Source organism: Danio rerio, chromosome 4, assembly GCF_052040795.2.
Source record: "Danio rerio strain M-AB ecotype USA chromosome 4, GRCz13ab, whole genome shotgun sequence".
Taxonomy (NCBI): Eukaryota; Metazoa; Chordata; class Actinopteri; order Cypriniformes; family Danionidae; genus Danio; species Danio rerio.
In genome coordinates this window covers 58896487-58923237 of record NC_141024.2, presented here as the reverse complement: position 1 = coordinate 58923237, position 26751 = coordinate 58896487, and the positions used below count along the sequence as shown (strand labels likewise).

The 26751-nt window shown below is 38.5% G+C and overlaps 1 protein-coding gene and 4 non-coding genes across 9 annotated transcripts; 2 read left to right on the top strand and 3 right to left on the bottom strand.

The window, feature by feature from the left end:
• The first annotated feature begins 954 nt into the window (after positions 1-954).
• LOC137494471 (U1 spliceosomal RNA) lies at positions 955-1118 on the top strand. Its single transcript, XR_015486854.1, has one exon. It is a non-coding gene; the product is annotated as a U1 spliceosomal RNA (small nuclear RNA).
• A 1842-nt stretch (positions 1119-2960) lies between these two features.
• On the top strand, positions 2961-3043 carry trnal-cag (transfer RNA leucine (anticodon CAG)). The gene has a single exon. It is a non-coding gene; the product is annotated as a tRNA-Leu (tRNA).
• Positions 3044-10334: 7291 nt separating this feature from the next.
• Positions 10335-10407, bottom strand: trnav-cac (transfer RNA valine (anticodon CAC)). Its single transcript has one exon. It is a non-coding gene; the product is annotated as a tRNA-Val (tRNA).
• Positions 10408-13064: 2657 nt separating this feature from the next.
• trnav-cac (transfer RNA valine (anticodon CAC)) lies at positions 13065-13137 on the bottom strand. The gene has a single exon. It is a non-coding gene; the product is annotated as a tRNA-Val (tRNA).
• Positions 13138-16982: 3845 nt separating this feature from the next.
• On the bottom strand, positions 16983-25673 carry LOC137490868 (uncharacterized). 5 transcript variants are annotated; one of them, XM_087249153.1, is made up of 4 exons: positions 25058-25090; positions 24390-24539; positions 19754-20551; positions 16983-19670 (listed from the first exon to the last, which is right to left on the bottom strand). In XM_087249153.1, exons 2-4 carry the CDS (start codon positions 24472-24474, stop codon positions 19636-19638), a joined length of 918 nt encoding a protein of 305 aa, XP_087105279.1. In that variant the 5' UTR covers positions 24475-24539; positions 25058-25090; the 3' UTR covers positions 16983-19635. The 5 variants fall into 5 exon arrangements, with proteins under 5 accessions (XP_087105279.1, XP_087105278.1, XP_087105276.1 ...); XM_087249152.1 differs by lacking the exon at positions 25058-25090 and adding an exon at positions 25515-25673 and having other exon boundaries at positions 16983-20551; positions 24390-24573; XM_087249150.1 differs by lacking the exon at positions 25058-25090 and adding an exon at positions 25515-25673 and having other exon boundaries at positions 16983-20551.
• Positions 25674-26751: the final 1078 nt, after the last annotated feature.

Sequence of the window (26751 nt, the reverse complement as noted above, 5' to 3'; positions counted from 1 at the left end):
TCAAAGCAGTTTGACCAGGTGAAGGAACACGCAAAGAGAGCCCCCGGTGGCTTTTGTCCGCCAAGCGAGTGTGCCCTGTGGAATGTCAGGATTTTATTTGCCGGCCTGCCGCTGTTACTGACGGAACGAATGCAGACCGTGTGAAAGGTCATCATTTTATCTGCCATTAAGTAAGCGAACGCTTCTGCTCGGATCAGAGGTAACTTTGTTTCAAGAACTGCAATCTTTTGCAGATGTCTGTGGCGTTTTAGGCAGAGGGACGGTTCTAAACCAATCTGAACCAGAGGCAATTTCGCAGCCAGCCGTCGGTGGTTTCCCGTCCCCGGAATGTAAGGTGCTTGCAGCGAGAGGTTGTTTCGTTAGCGCTTCCGCTTTTCTTCAGTGAAGTTCTTTTGCGGAACGTTTGTAGATCCCGTCGTGTTCTTCAAGCTATGTCGTTTGAGCACTGTGCTGATAGGCTGACGTAAGAAAACAGGACACAAAATATACAAGGCAAGAGTGCAAAGCACGGAGCTCTAGGCAAAGGCGGTCCGAACCGCAGCAAAGCAGGAGGTCGACATGTCCAAATAGACCAAATCAGAAACTAAGCAGAGAAAAACGACATCTGTAGAGAAAGAAAACAGATGGAGGAAAAGAAAGAAAGAACAAGAGGATCCCCTCCCCCCATAGAGGGTCTGTTATCCCCAGATCGAGTGCGTCCAGTGGAATACATGTGTTGGCAGCCCCAACTGATGACAAAACACAAAGCAAGCATCTGGAGGAAGCTCAAACTCTTCATGCGTTGCCACAGTTACTAGCGAGTGGTTTGCAAGCACAGGCACGTCTGCTGCAAGTACAGCGCCGTCAGGAGACAGGGGTTGCTGGCCCATTCCCCATGCTCGGTGGCTGGGCATCACCGCCCTGGAGTACGGCCGATAGAAAACGGCGGCTGCCATTTGCGCCGCCCGGCAACTCATACCTACCTGGCAGGGGAGATACCATGATCAAGAAGGTGGTTCACCCAGGTCGAGGTTTGGCCATTGCACTCCGGCCACGCTGACCCCTACGAATTCCCCAAATGTGGGAGTCTTGACTGCATAATTTCTGGTAGTGGGGGACTGGGTTCGCGCTCTCCCCTGAGCACAGTGGTTCAAGACAGAGTTCAGGCGAAAGCATCGGGCCCGGCTGGAGCGGCGCTTCCCTCTCTTCCTCGTCCTTGGCCAAGCCTCTTTTGCTCCAGTAGAGCTGCGCGCGCCTGTGGAAGGCCTGCCCACCCGTCGCTAGAAGAGTCTGTTCTGACGCCGAAAACTACTCGAAAGATCCACCCTTAATGCAGTTTGACCAGGTGAAGGAACACGCAAAGAGAGCCCCCGGTGGCTTTTGTCCGCCAAGCGAGTGTGCCCTGTGGAATGTCAGAATTTTATTTGCCGGCCGGCCGCTGTTACTGACAGAACGAATGTAGACCGTGTGAAAGGTCATCATTTTTTCTGCCATTAAGTAAGCGAACGCTTCTGCTCGGATCAGAGGTAACATTGTTTCAAGAACTGCAATCTTTTGCAGACGTCTGTGGTTTGAGGTTTGCAGGGAATTTTTTCGTCAAATCCTCGTACAACGTCAAGTCATGACATTTGACAGATCCACGCCCTAGTATCATGGGTCATCCAGTGAGCAGAGAGCCATAAAACAAGGATAAAACAAGGCGTACGCGTTGGTCAATCGAGCGGACAAAGCCAACTCAGCGTGACAAGCTCCCTGCAGGTATTAGGGCCAATTTACAATCCGGGCCCGACACAGCTGTACAGGTCCTTGCGAAATGTCCCCTTTCGTCACATTTGAAGCACCTGAATTCTGGGCGTTCCTTCATCACATTTTCTGAGCTCATGCATAGTCGACAGGTTTTTACCTGATTGGTGTGCATGACTCTAAAGTGCTGTGGCGCTTCCGCCGCCTCGATTTTGGTACTGTATGGTAAGGAGACCATCTCTTCCGGAAATCTGTTTTTTACAAACCTTGTTCCATCTTCTATGTTTGTGCCAGGATACAATCTTCTTTTAATTTTAGATATGGGGAAAACTCCCCATCTCTCTAGCTTGCTTAAAATTTCTTCATTTGCTAGGTAAACAGGCAGATGCTTGAACGAAACAACATAGTCTCTGTTTTGTAACCTCCGTACTTCAGATTTCACTCCTTTAATTGTCAATCCATTGTCTATTAAAATTTCGGTGTCATCTTCAGTCTCCATTGTTACTTCATACTCCCTTTGTTTGTTTGGGTCTCACCGCCAGCATTCTTCCTTCTCCAATCAGCTCCGTGACTGCTTTGGTTATATCAAATCTTCTTGCATCTTTTACATTTTCTACTTCTACAGTTACTTTTGCTTCCTTTGTGCATACTCTTCTTTGTACCTCTTGCTTATCCTTACCTTTCTCACCTCTTCGTTGGCCGGGCTCTTCATTTTATTTATCTCTTTGTCTGTTGTCAAGTCCATTTTCTTTACCTCTCCGTCTATTATCCAGCCCATTTTCTTTATCCTTTCTTGCAAGTCCCTCCATTTCCATGTCGTTGCCGGGGAATCTGTCCATGATTAAAAATAAAACACACTACATAACCACCCTTCAGTCAGCAAAATGCTGCTGTTAGGTGGTTTTTAAAGACAAAAAGAAAACAAACAAACAAAAACACTCAAGGTCAATAAACAAAAAGGTAGACAAACAAAATGGGGAGAGCCTTTCTCTCCTTACTGCTGCCAACTCACTTCCTGTTTGCTCTATAGCCCCCTCAGGGTGGTGTGGCCGTAAGCAATGACAGCTGTCAAGTGTTGGCTATTGAAACTAGGCGCAGCCCCAGGAGGCGAGCACAGATTAGCTGCCTGCAGCGCCAATGAGCTGGACAGCCGGAGCTGGGCAAGCTGTGAAGCACCAGATTCCATGTCACGGTACTGCGGTGTGGCTCCCAGGAGACAGCTCCTGCCAAGCTTGCATGTCAGGATGGCCGAGCGGTCTAAGGCGCTGCGTTCAGGTCGCAGTCTCCCCTGGAGGCGTGGGTTCGAATCCCACTTCTGACAAACCGAGCCTGCGGCAGTGCGCTCAGGCTGAATTCTTTAACTCTCTGCCCCCATGTCCGAATGATACAGTAACACTGACAAAGTGCCGCATCACGCGGGCTTTATTTATTTCCAATATTTTTATTGCATTTTTTCCAGATATTATACAAACTTGCAAATGTATATGAAGAATAGAAGTCCTATCAGCAAAGAGATGACATGAAATACATAGCAATAAAAACAAGAAATCTGTAGAACTCTTTAAACAACCTTACATTTTTCTAACCCCTTCTATGCACCATCCCTCCCATCTCCCACCCCTCCCTATTTTCTGAGGCCTTCAATAAGTATGTAACAGTGAATCAAGACACTGATAAATAAATAATAAACATATAACCAAATAAATGATAACATTAGAAAAAAAATATATAAATAAAATAAATAAAAATAAATATATGGGTAAATACAAAGGATGAAAATGTAAAATAAAAACTAGAAGTCTCTCTTTCTCCCTTTCGAAATTCTAGTCAGCAGTTCCTGAAATGTTAAGGTTCTCAATGACAGACAGCATGGGACTCCATGTTTTGTTAAAGGAGTTCAGTGATCCTTTAAAACAATGTCTCAGTTTTTCAAGATAGATGCAATTAAGAACCTCTTTAATCCAGTTTTCTGATGAGGGAGGGGACACATGTTTCCATTTGAGGAGAATTGCGCGCCTGGCGAGCAAGGTGGTAAAGGCAATGACGCAGCGTGATGTTTGTGTAATTGGGAAAGGAAGATAACCAAAAAGTGCAGTCAGAGGGTCAGGAGTGATGATTATATTAAGAGCTTGAGAAAGAATTTTAAAAATATTAGACCAAAAGGTTGTTAACTTTGAACATGACCAAAACATGTGAAGGTAATCGGCCGGTGACTGCTTACATCTGTTACAGGCATCACTTCTGTCTGGGAATATTCTAGAAAGTTTGGCATTAGTGAAATGGGTCCTATGAAGTACTTTACATTGTAGTAGGCCATGTCTGGCACAAATAGATGAAGAATGAACTAAACTAAGAATGTCTTTCCATTGGTCCTCAGAAATCTCAATACCCAGATCTTGCTCCCATGTTTGTTTAAGTAAACCAGTTGGAGATGGAAGCAAAGTAGTTATTCCAACATAAATTGTAGTTATCAGCCGTCTTTGACTTGGATTGAGGTTAAGAATATGATCAAACTCTGATTCGGGGGGGCGATTAGGAAAATGGGGGAATAGTTTTTGAACAAAATGTCTCACTTGAAAGAAACGGAAAAGATGGTTGTTGGGGAGATCAAATTTAGTTGATAGGAGTGAAAAGGAGGAGAAAACATTATTATCATACAGATCATTTAAAGTGGCTAGGCCTTTCATTGACCAAGTATTAAAAACACGATCTAATGTAGAGGGAGGGAATAAATGGTTATTAGAGATTGGCATATGAATTGAGGCACTATGAAGACCAAAATGTTTTCTAAACTGTTGCCAAATTTTCAAAGTGTTATTAACTATTGGGTTATTTGATGCTTTGTGTATTTCAAGGGGAAGTTGGGAATAGACTCTAGAACGTAGACAATGTGAAGAGGCAGATAACTCTATATGTGTCCAAGGTGGGTCAGGAACACCAGTTTTGTGACCAATCCAATAAAGTATTTTGACGATATTACAAGCCCAAAAGTAATATTGAAAATTTGGGAGCGCAAGACCCCCTTCAGATTTGGGAAGCTGAAGAACTGACTTTCTGATACGAGCTGGTTTGTTACACCAAATGAACCCGCGCAAAAGTTGCTCTAGGCTAGTAAAAAACGATTTGTTTATGGAGACTGGGATATGTTGAAAAAGGTATAAAAACTTGGGAAGAATTATCATTTTGATAAGATTTACCCGACCTATTATGGAAAGGGGGAGGGAACTCCAGCGAGCTATATCAGATTTGCATTTATCTAAAAGTGGTATGAAATTTTTAAGAAATAAGTCTTTAAAAGAACCCGAAATAAATATACCAAGATATTTAAATCCTTCTGAAGCTAACTGAAAAGGAAATGAAGAGTAAGGGAGGGCTTTAGCCAGCTTGTTAATAGAAAATAATTCACTCTTTTGAAAATTAATCTTGTATCCTGAAAGGGCACCAAACTGGTCCAGAATTGAAAGTATGGGTGGAAGAGAGGCTAAGGGGTCTGAAATATATAACAATAAGTCATCTGCGTAAAGAGAGAGTTTATGTACTTGTTCATAACGAGTGATGCCTTGGAAGGCATCAACGCTACGGAGCCATATGGCTAGTGGTTCAATGGCAATATTAAATAATAGTGGGGAGAGTGGACAGCCCTGACGTGTCCCACGGTGAAGAAAAAAAGGTGAGGAGCGGTTGCCATTGGTGTGTATTGATGCGGAAGGACGAGTATACAACAGTTTAATCCAGGAAATGAAGTTAGGATCGAATCCAAATTTTTCTAACGCAAAAAAGAGGTATGCCCACTCTACGCGGTCGAAAGCTTTCTCCGCATCTAATGATAATACAATTTCAGGGGTACTGGTTGAGGGGGAAGAAATTATATTAAGTAATCTTCGAGTGTTAAAAAAAGAATGTCTTTGTATGGTAAAGCCTGTTTGGTCTAATGAAATAATTTGAGGCATTATTTCTTGAATGCGAAGGGCGAGAATTTTAGTTAATATCTTACAGTCAACGTTTAGCAAAGAAATAGGTCTATAATTTTCACATGCTGTGGGATCTTTATCTTTTTTTAAAAGTAGTGATATAGAAGCCGTATAAAGGGTTTCGGGTAATTGGCCTGTTTGAAAAGAATCATTGTACATCCTGACTAATACTGGTATTAGTGAAGTAGAGTATTTTTTGTAGAATTCCACTGTAAACCCATCCGGGCCTGGGGACTTCCCGTTTTGCATTAACCTAATAGCATCATGGATTTCTTGCGGAGATATGGGGTTGCCAAGCTTTTTAGAGATGTCTATGTCAATTTTGGGATATATCAAGTCATCTAAAGGGTTTGGACTTGATAAAGACGTTGATAAATGTTGAGATGAATAAAGGTTGATATAGAAGTCAACAAACAGACTATTAATTTCAGTTGGATCAGTGGTAAAACTGCCGTTAGGGGATTTGATTTTATGTATTTGTCTAGTGGTGCTGGAAGCACGGGCCTGTTGCGCTAAAAGTCTGCCTGCTTTATCACCATGTTCAAAAAAGCGTTGCTTGGATTGGTGTAATCTTCTCTCAACAACATGTGTCATCATGCAATCGTATTCTGACTGTAATAAAAGACGTTTTTTATAAAGTGCAGGGGAAGGCGAGATAGCATAAGCTTCATCAATTTTACGAAGGTTGTCAAGAATGCGCTGACTGTTATTCTTTTCTACTTTTCGTATTTGTGAGACGAAAGAAATAACTTGGCCTCTAATATAAGCCTTTAGAGCTTCCCATAGAAACCCACTATTGACTCCAGGTTTATCATTGAATTCAATGTAGTAGCTAATTTGAGCAGCCAGAAAACTTTCAAATTCCTGATTTGTTAATAGGTGAGAGCTAAATTTCCAAAGGGGGGGAGCAGCAACTGTAGAGGGAAAGTCAATGTCGAGTGTAGTGGGTGCGTGATCTGAAATTACTATCGGATGATAATTACTATTGATGACAAAATTTAACAATTTGTTGTCAATCAGAAAAAAGTCAATTCTGGAAAAGGATTGGTGAGGTTGAGAGAAGAAAGAAAAAACTTTACTCTGGGGATTATATAATCTCCATGGGTCAGATATGTCCAAATGTGAAGAGTAGTCAATTAATACTTTCGCTGAATTAGATAATTTAATTTGCTTTGTAGACGACCTGTCAAGCATTGTGTCCTGAACAAGGTTGAAGTCTCCTCCAATAAGAATAAGGTGCTTATCTGTATTCGGAATTTTGGCAAAGAGGTTAATAAAAAACTTTTCATCATCCCAGTTTGGAGCGTAAACAGATACCAGAATTACTGGCAGGTTTAGTAGGGAGCCAGATACCATCACATAGCGGCCATTAACATCTTCAATTACATTTTCTGGCAAAAACGATATATTTTTGCTGATGATAATAGCTGCCCCTCTAGCTTTAGCAGAGAATTTGGAGTGAAATATATGGCTCATCCAAGCCCTCTTAATTCGCTGAGTATCTTTTGTTATTAAGTGTGTTTCTTGCAAGAATATAATGTCTCCTTTTAGATACTGTAGCTGCGTCATTACCTTACCAATCTTCACGGCACTATTCATTCCTTTAGTGTTCCAGGAAATCAGGCGCACTGCTTTACTCTTCTTATAGGAGCCAGTAGACATTTAACATGCTGTATAGGCTGAGGGAACTTGAAAATTGCAAGGTGTTCTGCTTTCTGTACTGGGGAAAGAGAGAGAAGGGAGAAAAAGGAAAGAAGAAGAAAAAAAAAAAAAAAGAAAAAAAAAGAAAAAAAAAAACAAAAAAAAAAAACAACAACAACATACACACATCTTAGATGTGGCCTTGTTGAAATACCCCCTACTATACGATTCATACCACCAGAGCACAACAGCTCAACGCGTTCTAACAATATCAGACTTCTAGCATCTCACTCTCAGGATAAACAAGGTTATCCCCCTTATATAGTATGTGAACAATTGAACAATAAACGAAGAACAACAGGGTAAGGAATGACATATTTCTAATGGAAAAAAAAGATATTAAACATAAATAAACAAGTAAAAAAAAAAAAAAAAAAAAAACAGAAAAGCAAAAAATAAATAGATAAATAAAAAATTAAATAAATAAAAATAATAATAAGTAAGATTAATAAATAAAATTAATTAAAAAAAAAAAAATATATATATATATATACATACATACATACATACACACATACATATATATATATACATACATACACACATACATACATACATACATACACACACACACACAAAGTATAAAGCGTATTTTAGGAAAGAATTATTTAAAAAATATATATAATATAAAAATTATTGTAGCAAAATGACGAAATGAGGTTATACACACACACACACACACACACATATATACATACATACATGCATACATACACACACATACAAAAAAATAATAATAATAATAAAAAAAATAAAATAAAAAAATAAAAATTAATAATAATAAATAAAAAAGGGCTGTATATAGCTATTGCACTTCAGTGCAGGCCCTTGTAACAGAAAGACTAAATAGACATTTAAAATGGTCAACAAAAAAAAATTGATAAAAAGGTTTTTTTTTTTTTATGCAAGACACTTAGAGGTATCGATCAAAAAGTAGCACACTATATTAATTATGATTTTAGCATCGCCAATCAGTCCAGAAATGTTGATACGAAAAGTGCTTCGGATGCCAACCTCAGACCTCCGCGAGGCGGGCAGATGCAACAAAGTCCTTGGCTTCTGCGACCGATGAAAGTCTCTTTCTCTCTCCGGCCTTTGTAACAATCGTTAATCTGGCTGGAAACAGCAAGGCTGGTCTAAGTCCGAGCCTATAGAGCTCGGACATCACGTCTCTGTATTTGGAGCGATCTTCCATTACCTCTGGAGCATAATCCTCAAAAACGGCAATTGGCGTGCCACGATAGAAGAGTTTCCCTCGTTTTGCTCTAGCTTCGCGGACAATCTTTTCCTTTTCTTGGAACCTGTGTAGACGAATGATGACAGGTCTGGGTCTCTGGCCGGGTTTCGGTTTCTCAGAAAGTGACCGGTGGGCTCTATCGCACTCCGGTGGAGAATTCAAGACTCCATTACCAAACACTTCAACAAGGAGCTCGGAAAAAAAGGTGGTTGGCCGAGGACCTTCAATAGATTCAGGCAGTCCAACGATCCGTATGTTGTTGCGTCGGCTACGGGATTCAAGATCTATGACCTTGGTGAGTAATTTTGAATTACTTTCCGTTAGCATTGTGCAAGTCGCTTCCAGAGATTGTGCGCGTTCCTCAAGTGAATTTGCGTAGGTTTCAAGACTGGCGATTTTTGAATTATGCTCTGTCACGGTAGACTGGATTTTATCTAGTTTTACTTCGAGTGCAGAAACTGTGTTTTTAAAGTCGGCTGAGAGAGCGGTTCGGATGTCCTCTAGGAGTTTTGCGATAGCCGACATGCTAACTTCCTTGCCCTCGTCTCCGTTCGCCTCCGTTTTCGGTTCCTTTTTGCTCGGTTTGGCTGATTTTGTTGCCATGATTCGAAGTTTAGTTGTGTGCTGTAAAAATGTTGTCCACTTGGAAGCAAATGTAGAGTAAAATGTGGGGTTTAAAGTAAATGAGAAGTAAAAAAGTGTAGGAGCGATCCTAAACGCGTGTCTACTCCATCCCTCCTCCGCCGGAAGTCCCTCATCACGCGGGCTTTAATGCAAGTGCACTGAAAGGGGATCCAAAGAATTGTCCTGGGATGGTGTTGCTTTTTAAGGTTTGCAGGGCATTTTTTTCGTCAAATCCTCGTACAACGTCAAGTCATGACATTTGACAGATCCATGCCCTTGTATCGTGGATCATCCAGTGAGCAGAGAGCCAATTGAGAATGTGCGTAAAAGCAAATCTGAATGTTTCCGCCCAGTTGCTAACAGGAGACCCTCCGCTTGTAAAGCCATCGTGATAACCACAGGAGCCTCCGGTTAGGGTGAGAGCACTGTCTTGTGGTGCCAGCGCAGAGAGACGGAAAGTCACTTTCCACAATGTTTTCATTCAATGTTCTACGCTGGTGGAATCACCTTCCCATTCCCACTCGGATTACGGATACACCGGTGTCCTTCAAACGACAGCTAACACCCATCTCTTCAGAGTACACCCGAACCCCGGTGAATATCCCTCTCTCTAAAGAAAACGAAACTCCTACTCCAGCACTAAATTCTCTGAGCACAAACAAATTACTTGGAATAAATAGCCCTTTTTCGTATGCATTGCCTCGTCTTGTTGAATACCTCCACTATTGTATGTCGCTTTGGACAAAAGTTTCGAACAGGAGACCTTTAGCGTGTAATGCAAACATGATAAACACTACACTACGGAAACCAATAGGCCAGTGCTGCTTCAAGTATTTATAGTCTTTTTTTATAGAGCTGTCTTGTACGGTCTGCACCGTGAAGGGCCAGCAAACGCACTGGCCACCTGCTCATGCACAACACAAAGCTAAAAGAAATCAGATTCTACGCAAGTTTGCGACACCGCGAGGGGAGGTAAATTCAAACTTCTAGCCTCACACCGCTCTGCAGAAAGAATGTTTTCAGTGAACGTCAGTACTCAACAGAAGCCTGATTTGACAATTGTCATAAAAGCCAGAGGTTGTTTCCGCCCAGTTTCGAACTGGGGACCTTTCGCGTGTGAGGCGAACGTGATAACCACTACACTACGGAAACCTTCAGGCAAATCGAGCTGATAACCCTTTTTGATTGGTTGCCAGTCGACGATCATTGCTGGTGCGGCAGTGGATGCTATTATTTTCTCGACAAAAGAAGAGCACTGTTTCTGCTCGGTTTCGAACCGAGGACCTCTCGCGTGTTAGGCTAACGTGATGACCACTACACTACAGAAACCCCACAAGCGCTTTAACCAGCGAAGTTAGGCCTGCAAGGATAAAACAAGGCGTACGCGTTGGTCAATCGAGCGGACAAAGCCAACTCAGCGTGACAAGCTCCCTGCAGGTATTAGGGCCAATTTACAATCCGGGCCCGACACAGCTGTACAGGTCCTTGCGAAATGTCCCCTTTCGTCACATCTGAAGCACCTGAATTCTGGGCGTTCCTTCATCACATTTTCTGAGCTCATGCATAGTCGACAGGTTTTTACCTGATTGGTGTGCATGACTCTAAAGTGCTGTGGCGCTTCCGCCGTCTCGATTTTGGTACTGTATGGTAAGGAGACCATCTCTTCCGGAAATCTGTTTTTTTACAAACCTTGTTCCATCTTCTATGTTTGTGCCAGGATACAATCTTCTTTTAATTTTAGATATGGGGAAAACTCCCCATCTCTCTAGCTTGCTTAAAATTTCTTCATTTGCTAGGTAAACAGGCAGATGCTTGAACGAAACAACATAGTCTCTGTTTTGTAACCTCCGTACTTCAGATTTCACTCCTTTAATTGTCAATCCATTGTCTATTAAAATTTCGGTGTCATCTTCAGTCTCCATTGTTACTTCATACTCCCTTTGTTTGTTTGGGTCTCACCGCCAGCATTCTTCCTTCTCCAATCAGCTCCGTGACTGCTTTGGTTATATCAAATCTTCTTGCATCTTTTACATTTTCTACTTCTACAGTTACTGTTGCTTCCTTTGTGCATACTCTTCTTTGTACTTCTTGCTTATCCTTACCTTTCTCACCTCTTCGTTGGCCGGGCTCTTCATTTTATTTATCTCTTTGTCTGTTGTCAAGTCCATTTTCTTTACCTCTCCGTCTATTATCCAGCCCATTTTCTTTATCCTTCTTTTGCAAGTCCCTCCATTTCCATGTCGTTGCCGGGGAATCTGTCCATGATTAAAAATAAAACACACTACATAACCACCCTTCAGTCAGCAAAATGCTGCTGTTAGGTGGTTTTTAAAGACAAAAAGAAAACAAACAAACAAAAACACTCAAGGTCAATAAACAAAAAGGTAGACAAACAAAATGGGGAGAGCCTTTCTCTCCTTACTGCTGCCCGCTCACTTCCTGTTTGCTCTATAGCCCCCTCAGGGTGGTGTGGCCGTAAGCAATGACAGCTGTCAAGTGTTGGCTTTTGAAACTAGGCGCAGCCCCAGGAGGCGAGCACAGATTAGCTGCCTGCAGCGCCAATGAGCTGGACAGCCGGAGCTGGGCAAGCTGTGAAGCACCAGATTCCATGTCACGGTACTGCGGCGTGGCTCCCAGGAGACAGCTCCTGCCAAGCTTGCATGTCAGGATGGCCGAGCGGTCTAAGGCGCTGCGTTCAGGTCGCAGTCTCCCCTGGAGGTGTGGGTTAGAATCCCACTTCTGACAAACCGAGCCTGCGGCAGTGCGCTCAGGCTGAATTCTTTAACTCTCTGCCCCCATGTCCGAATGATACAGTAACACTGACAAAGTGCCGCATCACGCGGGCTTTAATGCAAGTGCACTGAAAGGGGATCAAAAGAATTGTCCTGGGATGGTGTTGCTTTTTAAGGTTTGCAGGGCATTTTTTTCGTCAAATCCTCGTACAACGTCAAGTCATGACATTTGACAGATCCATGCCCTTGTATCATGGATCATCCAGTGAGCAGAGAGCCAATTGAGAATGTGCGTAAAAGCAAATCTGAATGTTTCCACCCAGTTGCTAACAGGAGACCCTCCGCTTGTAAAGCCATCGTGATAACCACAGGAGCCTCCGGTTAGGGTGAGAGCACTGTCTTGTGGTGCCAGCGCAGAGAGACGGAAAGTCACTTTCCACAATGTTTTCATTCAATGTTCTACGCTGGTGGAATCACCTTCCCATTCCCACTCGGATTACGGATACACCGGTGTCCTGCAAACGACAGCTGACACCCATCTCTTCAGAGTACACCCGAACCCCGGTGAATATCCCTCTCTCTAAAGAAAACGAAACTCCTACTCCAGCACTAAATTCTCTGAGCACAAACAAATTACTTGGAATAAATAGCCCTTTTTCGTATGCATTGCCTCGTCTTGTTGAATACCTCCACTATTGTATGTCGCTTTGGACAAAAGTGTCCGCTAATTGTATGCTTCCGCCCAGTTTCGAACAGGAGACCTTTAGCGTGTAATGCAAACATGATAAACACTACACTACGGAAACCAATAGGCCAGTGCTGCTTCAAGTATTTATAGTCTTTTTTTATAGAGCTGTCTTGCACGGTCCGCATCGTGGAGGGCCAGCAAACGCACTGGCCACCTGCTCATGCACAACACAAAGCTAAAAGAAATCAGATTCTACGCAAGTTTGCGACACCGCGAGGGGAGGTAAATTCAAACTTCTAGCCTCACACCGCTCTGCAGAAAGAATGTTTTCAGTGAACGTCAGTACTCAACAGAAGCCTGATTTGACAATTGTCATAAAAGCCAGAGGTTGTTTCCGCCCAGTTTCGAACTGGGGACCTTTCGCGTGTGAGGCGAACGTGATAACCACTACACTACGGAAACCTTCAGGCAAATCGAGCTGATAACCCTTTTTGATTGGGTGCCTGTCGACGATCATTGCTGGTGCGGCAGTGGATGCTATTATTTTCTCGCCAAAAGAAGAGCACTGTTTCTGCTCGGTTTCGAACCGAGGACCTTTCGCGTGTTAGGCGAACGCCGTCTCGATTTTGGTACTGTATGGTAAGGAGACCATCTCTTCCGGAAATCTGTTTTTTACAAACCTTGTTCCATCTTCTATGTTTGTGCCAGGATACAATCTTCTTTTAATTTTAGATATGGGGAAAACTCCCCATCTCTCTAGCTTGCTTAAAATTTCTTCATTTGCTAGGTAAACAGGCAGATGCTTGAACGAAACAACATAGTCTCTGTTTTGTAACCTCCGTACTTCAGATTTCACTCCTTTAATTGTCAATCCATTGTCTATTAAAATTTCGGTGTCATCTTCAGTCTCCATTGTTACTTCAGGTTTTTACCTGATTGGTGTGCATGACTCTAAAGTGCTGTGGCCCTTCCGCCGTCTTGATCACATGTTTTTGGATTTGTCAGGGAAACCAGAGCACCCAGAGGAAACCCACACGAACATGGGGAGAACATGCAAACTCCTCACAGTAACACCAACTGACCCAGCTTAGGCTCGAACTAGTGACCTTCTTGCTGTAAGGCGAACATGCTACCCACTGCACCACCATGCAGCCACCATACACATTTTTTCCTAAAATGTATATATATTTTAAGTCTTAGCTCTGCAATTTAACTATTTTTGTGGCAAATATTTTTTCATTATCTTTCAAACAGTAGGCTGAAAAAAAAAACAAATTTTAGAATAACAATTAAATTGCCGGCAATGTGGTGGCGCTGAGGGTGGAACGTTCGCCTCACAGTAAGAAATTTGTTGGTTCGAGCCTCAGCTAGGTCAGGTGGCATTTCTGTGTGGAGTTTGCATGTTCTCCCTGTGTTTGTGTGGGTGTCCTCTGGGTGCTCTGGTTTCCTCCACAAATCCAAAGACATTTGGTACAGGTAAATTGAGTAGGCTCAAATATATATGTGTGTGTGTGTTTGGATGTTTCCCAGTGATGCATTGCAGCTGGAAGGGCATCTGTTGTGTAAAACATGGATGGTGCTGGATAAGCTCTTGGGTTATTCCATTGTAGCAACTCCAGACTAATAAAGGGACTAAGCTGCAAAGAAAATTAATGAATTTAGTCGGAATTTAAAGGTTTTTGCATCTGATTTCAATATATATTTTTGGAATTATAAGCTAAGCTTATTGTGCTGTAGGTTTTTGCTTCTACATTTTACCAACAGTAAACCGGAGCATTATTGAACAAAGAAACATACAAAAGAACCCTTCCTTTTCATTGATACAACCTTTATGCAAAAATCTCCAAAAATGAGCTCTCTACACTTTTGAGCGAACTCTATTCATTTTCCTGGTGTGAAGCTGATTCTGTTAAATTGCTCCCTGTTAGCAAAGTACAGCTCTGCAATTGCAGCGAGCTGGGCCACTGCATTTTGAGAGACACCTTCTCTCTGGAACGCTCTGGTCATGGTTGCTCCACGTCTTGTCAGCTTCAAAAGCCTTTTGTAGGATGTATGACATCACAAACATTATTAGCTGAAAAACTATTTAAAACAATTAATACCTTCATGACCAAATAATTACAATGCAACCACCTATCGTAAGCCTAATGAGCACGTAAAATTATATAAGTATCAAATGCACATTTGTTTGTGTGTGTGTGTGTGAGTGAAAGACAGCATGTAGTAGTGTGTGTAAGAGAGAGAGCCAGTACATGTTTATGAGAAAGCATGTAGAAGTGTGTGTGTGAGAGGGAGGGCTTATCTTTGTGAGTGAGAGCTTGTACATGTGTCTGTGAGATGTCGATGTGTTTGTGTTGGCAACATTGTATCATTTACAGTCATGCTAAAAAAGTATTTCTGAATTGAATTGAGATAGAATGTAGGTGTGTGTGAGAGAGAGCATGTACAAGAGTGAGTGTGTTAGTGAGAGTGTGTACAAGTGTGTGTGTGTGTGTGTGTGTGTGTGTGTGAGTGAGACTAGTTAGTTAGTGTTGTGCTGAAATTTGATATGTCCTGAAAACTTGTCAGCTCAAACAGTTATTTACTTTTTGGTTTTATTTATTTAATAAATGTATATGGTATTTAAGCAAAGTTTTAGGGTAACTGGATATAATTATAAAGAATAATATTTTGTACATAATATAATCAATTTTATTTTAAAATTTTATTTTAAATAATAATAGGCCTACACACATGTTTGTTTTTGTGAAAAGTGGGGACATTACATAGGTTTCCATTCATTTTATACTGTCCAAACTGTATATTGTATTGCCCTCACCCCACCCCACCCCTAAACCCAACCATCACAGGAGACTGTGTGCAGCTTTACTCTCTGATTAAACTCATTCAGTGTGATTTATAAGCATTTTGAGAAATGAGGACGTCACCAATGTCCTCATATTTCACCTCCTTTTTGTAATACCTGTGTCATACCCATGTCATTATACAGATTTGTGTCCTGATATGTCACAAAAACACGTACACACACACACACACACACACAGTCTAAAAATTGAATATTAAGCATGTAATATACACCCAGTCTAAAGCATGAAGTTTCCAGAAGCACTCAAACTGCTCAAGGCTGGGCTAATGCTGAGGTTTCATCTTTGGGTAGAGACTCAATAATATCCATCTGCACAGTGTGACATCACATTCGACCGGCGCGTGCGTGTGTGTGTGTGGCTTTTTTTCTGTGTTAGTGGGTGAGGCCGCAGGTTTCAAATCTCCCGGGTTTGCGCACGCAACTACTTGTGTTACGTAGATACAACATCAAAAAACACCTAATGACCCGTTATCAAGACGACTCATTTGAAGCACTATGAGTCGACTCTTTTATAGATGAATCAACAGTTTTAAACACTGTACACTTACAGATTTAAGCCTTAGCTGGATATTTCACTTCACTTAGAGCTGTGTTACACACTACATGGAAGGGCATTTTCAAAAAAACCATAATATGGGCTCTTTAACAAAATATATACACTATTTAAATAAAATAGAAATCAACAAGTGAAATAGAAGAAACTGTAGAACTGTTATGGTTATAAACTATATAAATACACACACATGTGAGGGTCCATCTATTAGTCCCATGACGGAGCTAACAGCATGGGTGAAGGTTAAATGCGTGTAAACCTTTTAGCACATGTGAAAAGAAATATTTTTGTTCGTTATAATTTATTTTAATTTGTTTCTAGCTCTGTATTTTAATCTGACTCCAATTTATAATAATTTTAGATTTAGATTCATCTAATTCAAGCTGATTACCTTATAGGTTGTGATTAGGTCTAATTTAGATTGATTAACCTGATAAATCCTTATATTCAATTAATGTTTCATCGTTTACTCAAAGTCGCTTAGAGTCAGTATGCTGGCCAGTTTCATCTGCTCACGGACATATCTTCTCCAGTTCCGATTCTTAGCAGATATGCTAATTTCCTTTAAGTAATAATAGGCCGCCTCATGCTTGGTTATACTTAAAGAAAGTTTAATTTAGCTTAGTCAGAGAATATAACTGAAAGCTAATTTCCTTTAAGTAATAATAGGCCGCCCCATGCTTGCTCATACTTAAAGAAAGTTTGATTTAGCCCCTAGATTATATCATACCCCCGGATTATATCATCAGTGATTGTCAGAAATCAACAGGTCTCTAATGCTGTGCCCATGCTCCATCCATTGCGGCTGAATGGATGACTAATCCTGGTCGTAGGCTGCGGAAACATCAGCCTCAACAATCTACTAGATTTAAATGATTTCAGGAGATATTAGAGTCAAACAAGAATTTGACATTTATTTGTTAGGAAAAGATTTTCCATTCCAGTTCACATAATTAAACAAAATAAGCCAATCAAGATTGTACAACATCAATTACTCAAAGATACATTGAAGAGTTAAAGAGGAATACCTGACCATGTAGAAATACATTGCAGCATATAAGTCCTGATGCAGAGCTCAGAGACTCACAACCTGCAATGGGGTATCCTGTCTACAGGATCCCACGGACACTTCTGCACCCTTTGCCTAAATACTCAAATCATCATAAATTCAACACAATAAATGCTTCACCAAGACTCTTGCCTGGTCATGAGTTGATGCGAAGACCATTCTTCCTGGAGTGGAGCATCTGGCAAAGATCTTTTTAAAGTCAAAACCCAAATCAACTGATATAAAGGAGATTGTAAAATATTACAGTGAAATTAAGACCTCTTTATCAATCACACAGAGACATTTAAAATCACACCAAACATGAATATAAAGCCACAAGATACACCATATTAAGAATTTAAACATTCTGTGTGGAATGTGAGTGAGCTGCTCTGGTGGAGAAGGTAAAGTCCAGGGCAAAGAGGGGGGCTCAGGATGCACGATCGAGACAAACTGAACAACTGGTTTTCTAGCTGATCTTCTTCTCAAATTAGAAAGTTTATTGTTTTAGTGCCTGACCATTCTCATGGTCTTGTCTCGTGTGGAGTTCCATAACAGTTTGCAGATTTTAATATTATGGAGAGATATAGCCATCCTTACAATATTATGTGCATATCTAATCTTAAACTGTAGTTCCCCTGTACACTGCAACGAGAACCTCAGTCAATAATATTTATGTAAAACTGAATTTTTGTTGCATCATATGATCATATTTTAAACTTTTCATAAAATCATCAAACAATGTGTACCTAAAAAGCATTTTCTAAGAAATAAAAAAAAGTTCTGTCCTATTGTCACTAAGTTATTGTTACTTTTTTTCTACTGGATATGTGGTTTATATCTAGTATATATATTTTAAATATATATATATTGATTTGTCTATTTGCTGGCTTGCTATCAGAAAACAAACACTAAGCTAGGCAATAAATTAATTAAATTCTACAATTACAAGTGATTTGTAATTTGTTCATTTATACCCCATTTTTGTTTGATAATGTTTTTCTATGCAGACTTTATGTGTTGGTCTAATATTTGTATAAAGATAGTTTGCATTTGCATTTACTCATTTAGCAGCTTTTATCCTGCGACAACAACTAATGACAAAAGAAGAAACAGACTCAGCCTATTAAAGGTTCAGAGCTTGTGTTTTTAAATGCTAACAAACCTTAAGCCAAGTCCAACAAGTAAAGCCACACAATGTTGTTTTAAAGCTTATTTAATTTTAATTTTTTTAAAAATGGACTGTTCTATTCTCAAGTCAAGTTGTTAAGCTCATTAGGCCCTGTGGCTTTTGTATTTTTATATGTATTATCTTTCACTTAAATTGCTGTTTCATAAAAACATCTACTGGGAAGAGTTGCCATATTTCATATAAAGATTTTATGGCACAAACACGTTATTTAATTTAAAGCTTACTTGTTTTTATTTATTATAAAGCCTAGCTTGATGTACACTATTTTGTTTTTCTTTTGCTTATTTTATTGTTGTGATTTATAAAGTAATCTGATTTGTTATGAAAGCTTTTCTGGTAAAATAATAATAATAATAAAACAATAAACAACAATTAAACAGTGTTTAAGTGTCTAATGCTGGCAGCATCATGTTAGAAAACTATTCACAAAGACTATTTGATTTATTAAATAATTCATTTCTTATGCTTTCTTTCATGTTATGTGACAAAATGAATGAATGACTCGGATGAACTAAAAGATTCATTAATTCGCTCATGTGCACGATGTGAAGCTGCTTTGACATGATCTACATTGTAAAAGCGCTATACAAATAAAGCTGAATTGAATTGAATAGTGTGAGACAAGATCAGTTAATTTTTCGAGTCCTCTATCGAGTCGTTCGTTCACCACATGAAAGACTACAGCCAAACATATGCATTTATATGCCAATCATATGCATTTAGAGCCAGAAAAAGAATTGATCTGTTCACCTCTCGAGTCCTCGGGTTTGAGTTATTCTGTCACGTGATGAACGAACGACTCAAGAACCAGAAGACTCGAAAGGTGAACTAATTATCATGGCTCCAATCGGCTCAGACTGGGTACATTGGTTAAAATTATATGTGACTGTCATTGTAACGTGAACGCACCACTGACATTTGAATACATGAAGAGGTGAGCTGAGCAAACAGACAACAATACCTATAGACAAAAGAGCAGGTAAACATTGAATTATTATTTTCTCATTCTTATAGTATTCTATTTATGACTTATTTGTCGTGTGATCAACCTTCTGGGCTAGTTGTAGATGTGTTTGGAAGCAATTCGTAACATTTTAATAATATTTTGGCAAATTGAACCAAATTAACGAAATGACTCGAAAAAAGATTTGTTCATCTCGATCAGTAAATAAAATGATCCGAACTTCCCATCACTATTGAGCATGCGAAATTCTGTTGTACGCCACTGCGAAAAGGGGCGGGATTAAACAAGATGATTAGACATGAATGGTTTCTCTCCAGTGTGGCTCATGATGTGTTGATTAAGGTGTGATGATTGGCTGAAACTCTTCCCACACTGAGTGCATGTGAATGGTTTCTCTCCACTGTGGATCCTAATGTGTTGATTAAGGTGTGATGAACAGTTAAAACACTTCCCACACTGAGTGCATGTGAATGGTTTCTCTCCAGTGTGGATCCTCATGTGTTGATGAAGGTGTGATGAGCAGGTAAAACTCTTCCCACACTGAGTGCATGTGAATGGTTTCTCTCCAGTGTGGATTGTCATGTGACAGTTAAGGTTTGATGATTGGCTGAAACTCTTCCCACACTGAGGGCAAGTGAATGGTTTCTCTCCAGTGTGTATTTTCATGTGACAGTTAAGGTGTGATGATTGGCTGAAACTCTTCCCACAGTGAGGGCATGTGAATGGTTTCTCTCCAGTGTGTATTTTCATGTGACAGTTAAGATGTGATGAATGGCTGAAACTCTTACCACACTGAGGACATGTGAATGGTTTCTCTCCAGTGTGGATCCTCACGTGTAGATTAAGGGATGATGATTGGCTGAAACTCTTCCCACACTGAGTGCATGTGAATGGTTTTTCTCCAGTGTGGATCCTCATGTGTAGATTAAGGGATGATGATTGGCTGAAACTCTTCCCACACTGAGTGCATGTGAATGGTTTCTCTCCAGTGTGGATCCTCATGTGAATCTTAAGGGATGATGATTGGTTGAAACTCTTCCCACACTGAGTGCATGTAAACGGTTTCTCTCCAGCGTGGATCATCATGTGAAACTTAAGATCGTCTTTTCTTCCAAAACTCTTTACACACTGAGTGCAGATGAAATGGTTCTTGTCTCTCCTTTTCAAAATACCATCAGTCTGTAAATAGTTTTTTTCCTCAATTTTGACACGATGTTCCTCCTCTTTACTCCCCTCATTCACTTCAATTAAGTCTGAAATAAATAAATACAACAGTTTTCATTAAGTCTTAAAAACTCTCATCAAAAGCTGAAAAGTGAGAAGACACAGGAAACATTGGCTACACACACTGTAATTTTGGTGCAAATTAAAATGTAAAATAAATCAGATCATATTGTGTTTGGTCCATTAACGTGTACACATTTATACAAAGACTTGGATTTCATTACAGAGGTCCTAATTTATTTATTTATTTTACCTTTTTAAGATTAAGTTCATACATTGATTGTTTTAAAACATCTTTTTCATAATACTTTAATATGAGGAATAAAACACTGCTTATTGTCAAAACTCATTCCTAGGAACTTTACCTTTTTCACAACTTGTATAGTTTCTCTATCTAAAAAAGCTCCTGATCTAAATGCATAGATCTTAAAAAACAAAAATGCATGCATACAGTTTTTGACTTAGAAAAATGAAAACCATTTAAAACTGACCAGTCATATATTTTATTTATACATATTTAAATTTGTTTCTTGATTGTATACATATTTTACCCTTTATAACAAATACATAAATCATCTACATATAGACTACGAAATATATTATACCCATTAACATTTACAATATTATTAATTTTAATACTAAATGGTGTTACTGATAGTATACTTTCTTGGGGCACTTCTGATTCTCATATATGCTATATATGCTCATATATTCAGATAATATAGTTTTCATACGCACACGAAAAACTCTATTGAATAAAAAAAAAATTTGCAATAAAATTAGGCAAATTTCCTCAAACACCCATCTCGTGAAAATCTTTTAAAATACCATACCTCCTGGTAGTGTCAAAGGCCTTTTCCAGATTAAAAAAAAAAAAAAAAACTGCTTGTATGTGTTCTTTTTTTAATAAAACCATCTCGTACAAAAGATTCTAATCGTATAAGATGGTCAAGAGTACTTTTCCCTCTTCTAAACCCACACTGATATTTATTAATCTTCTGTTTTTTTTTTTTTTTTCTTAATCCACACCAATCGATCATTAATCATTCGTTCCATTGTTTTGCAAAGGCAACTGGTAAGTGCTATTGGACGATAATTAGTTGATTGATCTTTTCCTGGTTTAGGTATTGGTATAATAGTAGCTTCTTTCTAAAAGGCTAGTATTTCTCCTAATTTGCAGATATTGTTAACCCGACAAGATGCAGAAATGCCATCTAAAAAGATGACCTGCTGTTTGTCCAGTCAGGGACATTGACAACATAAATATACAAATTACAATGTTAACCCGGGGTTTTTGATTGTGAAACGTCTGTTAATGAACATCAGGTATAGCATGAGCAGTGTGGAAGAAGATTACAGATAATACAGGATTCTGTTTATCCAGTGTTAAAATGACGCGGAGTTAATCATTTCAAGCGTTAAAAGCTCTACAAACACTCAGCCTCAGCTCTCAGAATAAACAGAGCACAATGACAAACAGTGACATACATAAATTGTCAATCATATCATAGCAGTGACCTGATCTCATATGCTATTGTTTTAGAACTTACAATTATTGGAGAAATGACCAGGAATAATAAACAATAGAAAACAGTAAAACTCAAGGGCGAACTGGCCATAGGGAGACATAGGGACATTTCCCAATGGTCTGACAGTCATCTGACCTGCTGCCATCGTGATTCTGGCCCGCTCTGCCCCCACTTATCATAAACATTGCGCTTCACTCCCCATACTTAATTTAGTAATAGGAAATTAATCCTTAACAAAGTATGAAAGTACAATTATTAAGCACATTATAAATGTGGTTGTAAGTCAGGAATACAGCATATGTAGCTGCAGTTATAAACTGTTTAATAACGCTTATTAATTTAGAGTTAATGCTAAACAGATAATGCTAAACAAATAATGAATTCAGTATTTGCTAATGCATAATAAATGGTTTATAGTGTGTAGTTATTGTAAAGTGTTACCAAATTATCTTTTGTCTTAGACCTTTAGACCTGTCCTACCTCCCTGACTCTTTATCCCTCCTTTCTGCTTTATAGCCATGCTTAGTGAACGTAACACCATCGTTAAATTACATACACTTTACATAAACTATGCAAAACTCGCTGTGTGCTGACACCTCTGCAAAAAAGGCTGTTAATTTGGTTTCATGGCGCATGATCGACGCTTAACTTTTTGGCGTGAATGCAAACAACCGGGATTCACACAGGAGCATGTGTGAGTTGCTGGTTTTCTGTACGCATGCATCAGTTTGCTTTCACAAGCGATGTTTCAGTTGCACATTGAGAATAACAAACTCGCACGAGCAAAAAATGCCAAATGTAAATGGCCCCTAATGTCTTTATTTTGAGATTGCCACTCTTAATGAATACATTTGCATAAAGTAATTGTATCTAAATGCTTTCACTAGGGGACATTTTTTTTTGCCGCCCCCAGGAAAATCCCACCCTGGGCGATCGCCCACATTACCCATGCCTAAATCCGCCACTGGTATAGCTAAACGTTATTGTTCCACTATTATTTGTTTGTTTTGTCTCACATCGTCCCATCACATCATATAGTTTAGAATACTGTACAATGTTTTATAATGATTAATTATTTTAGTGTCAATTTCATTCAGCGTGTTAAAAATTGGGGCATCCACATTTTCTGACATACCTTAAACCAGGGTCTCTGCAGGTTTCACTAAGTTAAAATTAAGACTTTTATGACCATTATGAATGAAATTTTAGACTCATAAAAGACTAAAGAATTTTTCAAATGGCCTAGATTTTGTATTTGTCCTATCAAAAAATATATTATAATAAAAAAAAATATTATATTATTATTTTGGATATTTCTTAGTAAAAGATTTTAAATGTGTAAAAAAGCAAGCTCTACTTGTATCCACACACGTTTTTTCCAAAATAAACTTTCTTTAAAATAAATTTTTTTTTACAAATGTTTTAAAAACTATAACAAATTAAATCTATGCACAACAATCTGTCCAGGTCGATGTCCTCAGCAGTAAATACATGGAGCACGTTTAAACAAATGTTATTGTAAGGAAAATACTTAATCCATTATGATAAATAGAGTTAAAATGACCTTTTTAAACAAAAAAAGTTTAAAGTTTAATAGAGATGGATTGTTGGTGATTGTATAGGTTTTGGCCAGACTGGTTAACACAATATGAACAAAGGAAAATGAACACTTGTTTAAAAAAGCTTAAAGACCTACAACACAATTTTAGTAAATTTAAGACTTTTAAGGCCTAAAAATTTGATTTTGGAATTTAAGACATTTTAAGACTCCGTGGAAACCCTGTTTAAACACAATAGCCCTGGTAATTAGTTATTATGATAATGATTTAATTCTAATTCAGATACTATCTGTGAGAACTAGTAACAACTAGAAACAAGTTTAATCCCATGAGGTTAATTAAAAAAGGGGAATTGGGATCAATGGGACATATGCAAGTGGAAAGTACTAAGCTAACACTATCACTGCAACACTGTGAGAATACTGAAGGTCAAATATCGTCAGCTCAGTTAAACGCTTTTAATTTATGGTTTTTGTTTATTTTATATAGTACCAGTGTTCAATGAAGCTTTACAAACAGTAGTAGAACAAGAAAAAGCAATAACCTTAAGAAGGAAGAGAAAATGGGAGACTAATAATACATAAAATAATGACATAAGACACGAGAACAAGTGACGAAAGAAACTCATTCCTGTCTTTCAATGAGTGCTTATGTGCATTTAGGAGAACTAGGCAGCACACTCAGGGCTGCAAGATGGATTTAATTTAGTATTCTTATTATTAAAATATATCTGAATGAGGATCAAATGACTGAGTTGGTCTTTGAGAATGAAAACCAACCTGTTTGTTCCTGCAGATCTTCCTGTTTGACTGTGAATGTTTCTTCAATCTTCACATCTTCACTCTCCTCTTTAATAAACGCCATCTTTATAACAGTGTGGAGATCAGTCACTTCAGCAGGAGTTTTTTTCTGCGTTTGGACACTTTATCCTGTTTAAAATGAACAAAACAATAAAAAAATGTCCTGTTTAAAATAAATAAAACAGTGAACAAAAACAAGATAATTTCAACACTTGCTTCAACAGTTTTTTTATATGAGTCATTAACAAACAGAAATTATGTAAGTCTGAGCAAGCAACTTGGAATAGAGTGACATTATGCTATTTAATAAATTAAACCTTCACTAAAACACTTATCACACACTTTACTGTTGCTTTATTCAATCTTTTTTTAGGTATGTTCTTAATTGTTTAGTTTGTTTGATTTATTTTATTGTCTGCTTACAGCAACGTTGTAGCACTTATTTGCACAAGACAAGAATTTCCTCTCGGGACAAATAAAGTTTATCCTATCTTATTCAAACAATAGACCTTACAGTGAGTAAAATAGTAGTTCTTTGTATAAAGGGTTAAAATAATATTGTCAACAGCAGGTTCATCTAACATTAAATGAACACACTGAAATTTTAATCAGTTGGTTTACATCTGTGTACAAGCTTTAAAACAAACCTTTCTCCAGTTGAATCACAGTGTGGGAGCGGCGCAGCCGTATGACGTCACACCACCATGCCACAATAAAAGTCTTTTTTTGTTTAGCTTTTTCCCCCTACTCACTCTTAATTATGAGTCATGACTTATCGATACATTTCTCCCTCATTTTCCACTTTATAATTTATCTGCTTTTTGTTTTGTATTTGTAATGAATGGGGAAACATCAAATTTTTATATAAATTTATATACGTAATAGGTTGAAACTTATTTGGGCTACAGTCCATTTGTCAGGATAAAATCAATATTTATAACCAAACCAAACAAACACATAACTAAATAGTTGTAAAAAAGCTTTTAAAAATGACTGAAAAACTTAATACACTGTTGAACAATGCATGCACATGTTTAGATTTTACATTTTATAATGTTAGCAATCAGATATTATTTGAGTGTAAATTCAGAATGTGCAACTCACCTTTCCAGTCTTCAATGAAGAAGTGGGATGAGAAATGGCCTCAGTCGTTTTTTTTGTTTTTTTTTTTTGTGTTGTTGTTGTTGGTAATAATCTCAATGTAGGAATCAACAATCGTAGTTTGTCCTCCAAAGTTGTTCTCTTATAGCTAAATAAGCCAATGAAGTTTCTTTTAAGAACGCAGAATATATAAGGTGCGTTCGACTTCATGCAGCGCTGCGCAGATCGATCGAAATCTGTCTTAAAGCGGTGCATTCTGGTTAGAAATCTTGTCCGGATTGATGCTGCGCCGACGCCACGTGACTGTCACATGTGGCATCAAAGTACCGCGACATCGCTCCGAGATCAGACGGCAAACTCAGACCATGCAGCTTCTGAAGAGCGACTGCAGGAGCTTTGATGACGACACCGATATTACACGATTGGCCGAGTTCACCACATGACAACAAACACGTGTATTTTGGGTTTATAATTGGACAAATTCCGATTCAAAAGTTTCAAAACAAACAATTCACTTTTTACACCCTCTCTATCCTGTACACATCTTGCTTATTAAAAGACTACAAATATTTTACTGCAGTAATCATCTTTTGTTAAATAATCTGGTTATAAAGGTTAGCTTGTTTGCACAGGTTTATTTTTAATTTTTTTTTTTATACAGACTATTTACTGCATTCATCTCCATGAACTATTTTATTTAATAATTATAAAATGGTTTTATTATTATAATATAAATATCTATTTTATTTCCTGTCTAGCAGTTTATAGACTACCTGCTCTTTCTAGAAAACTTCTACATAGCTCACTTATTTTACCTTTTGTTCTTTTCAACACAATCTTTTTGGATTAAAATGCTTTTTTGAAAATTCATTCATCATCCAAAATAATGTCATTTATTAAGACCTAATCAAAACACCTTGTTTTGCTTTTTACATTGGAAATTTTTATATCTATAAATGTACATATATGTAAACCCTTTTTTAGCATATTTAAACAAGAAGTATTAGCCTAAAGATTGATGTTTAACTCCTAGAATTTATGCTTATTGCTTTGTATTTAATAGACCTGTTCGTTTTTATGTTAATATTAACCTCTCATTTCCTCTTATTTCTCTCATGCATTTGTTATATATTTTATTCATAATTCTCTCTTATTGTTTAAAAAGGAATTACAGTTTGTAGAAACTGTATTCTGTTTTATTTGTAAATGTTTTGCTGTTATAAATAAAAATAACAAAAAA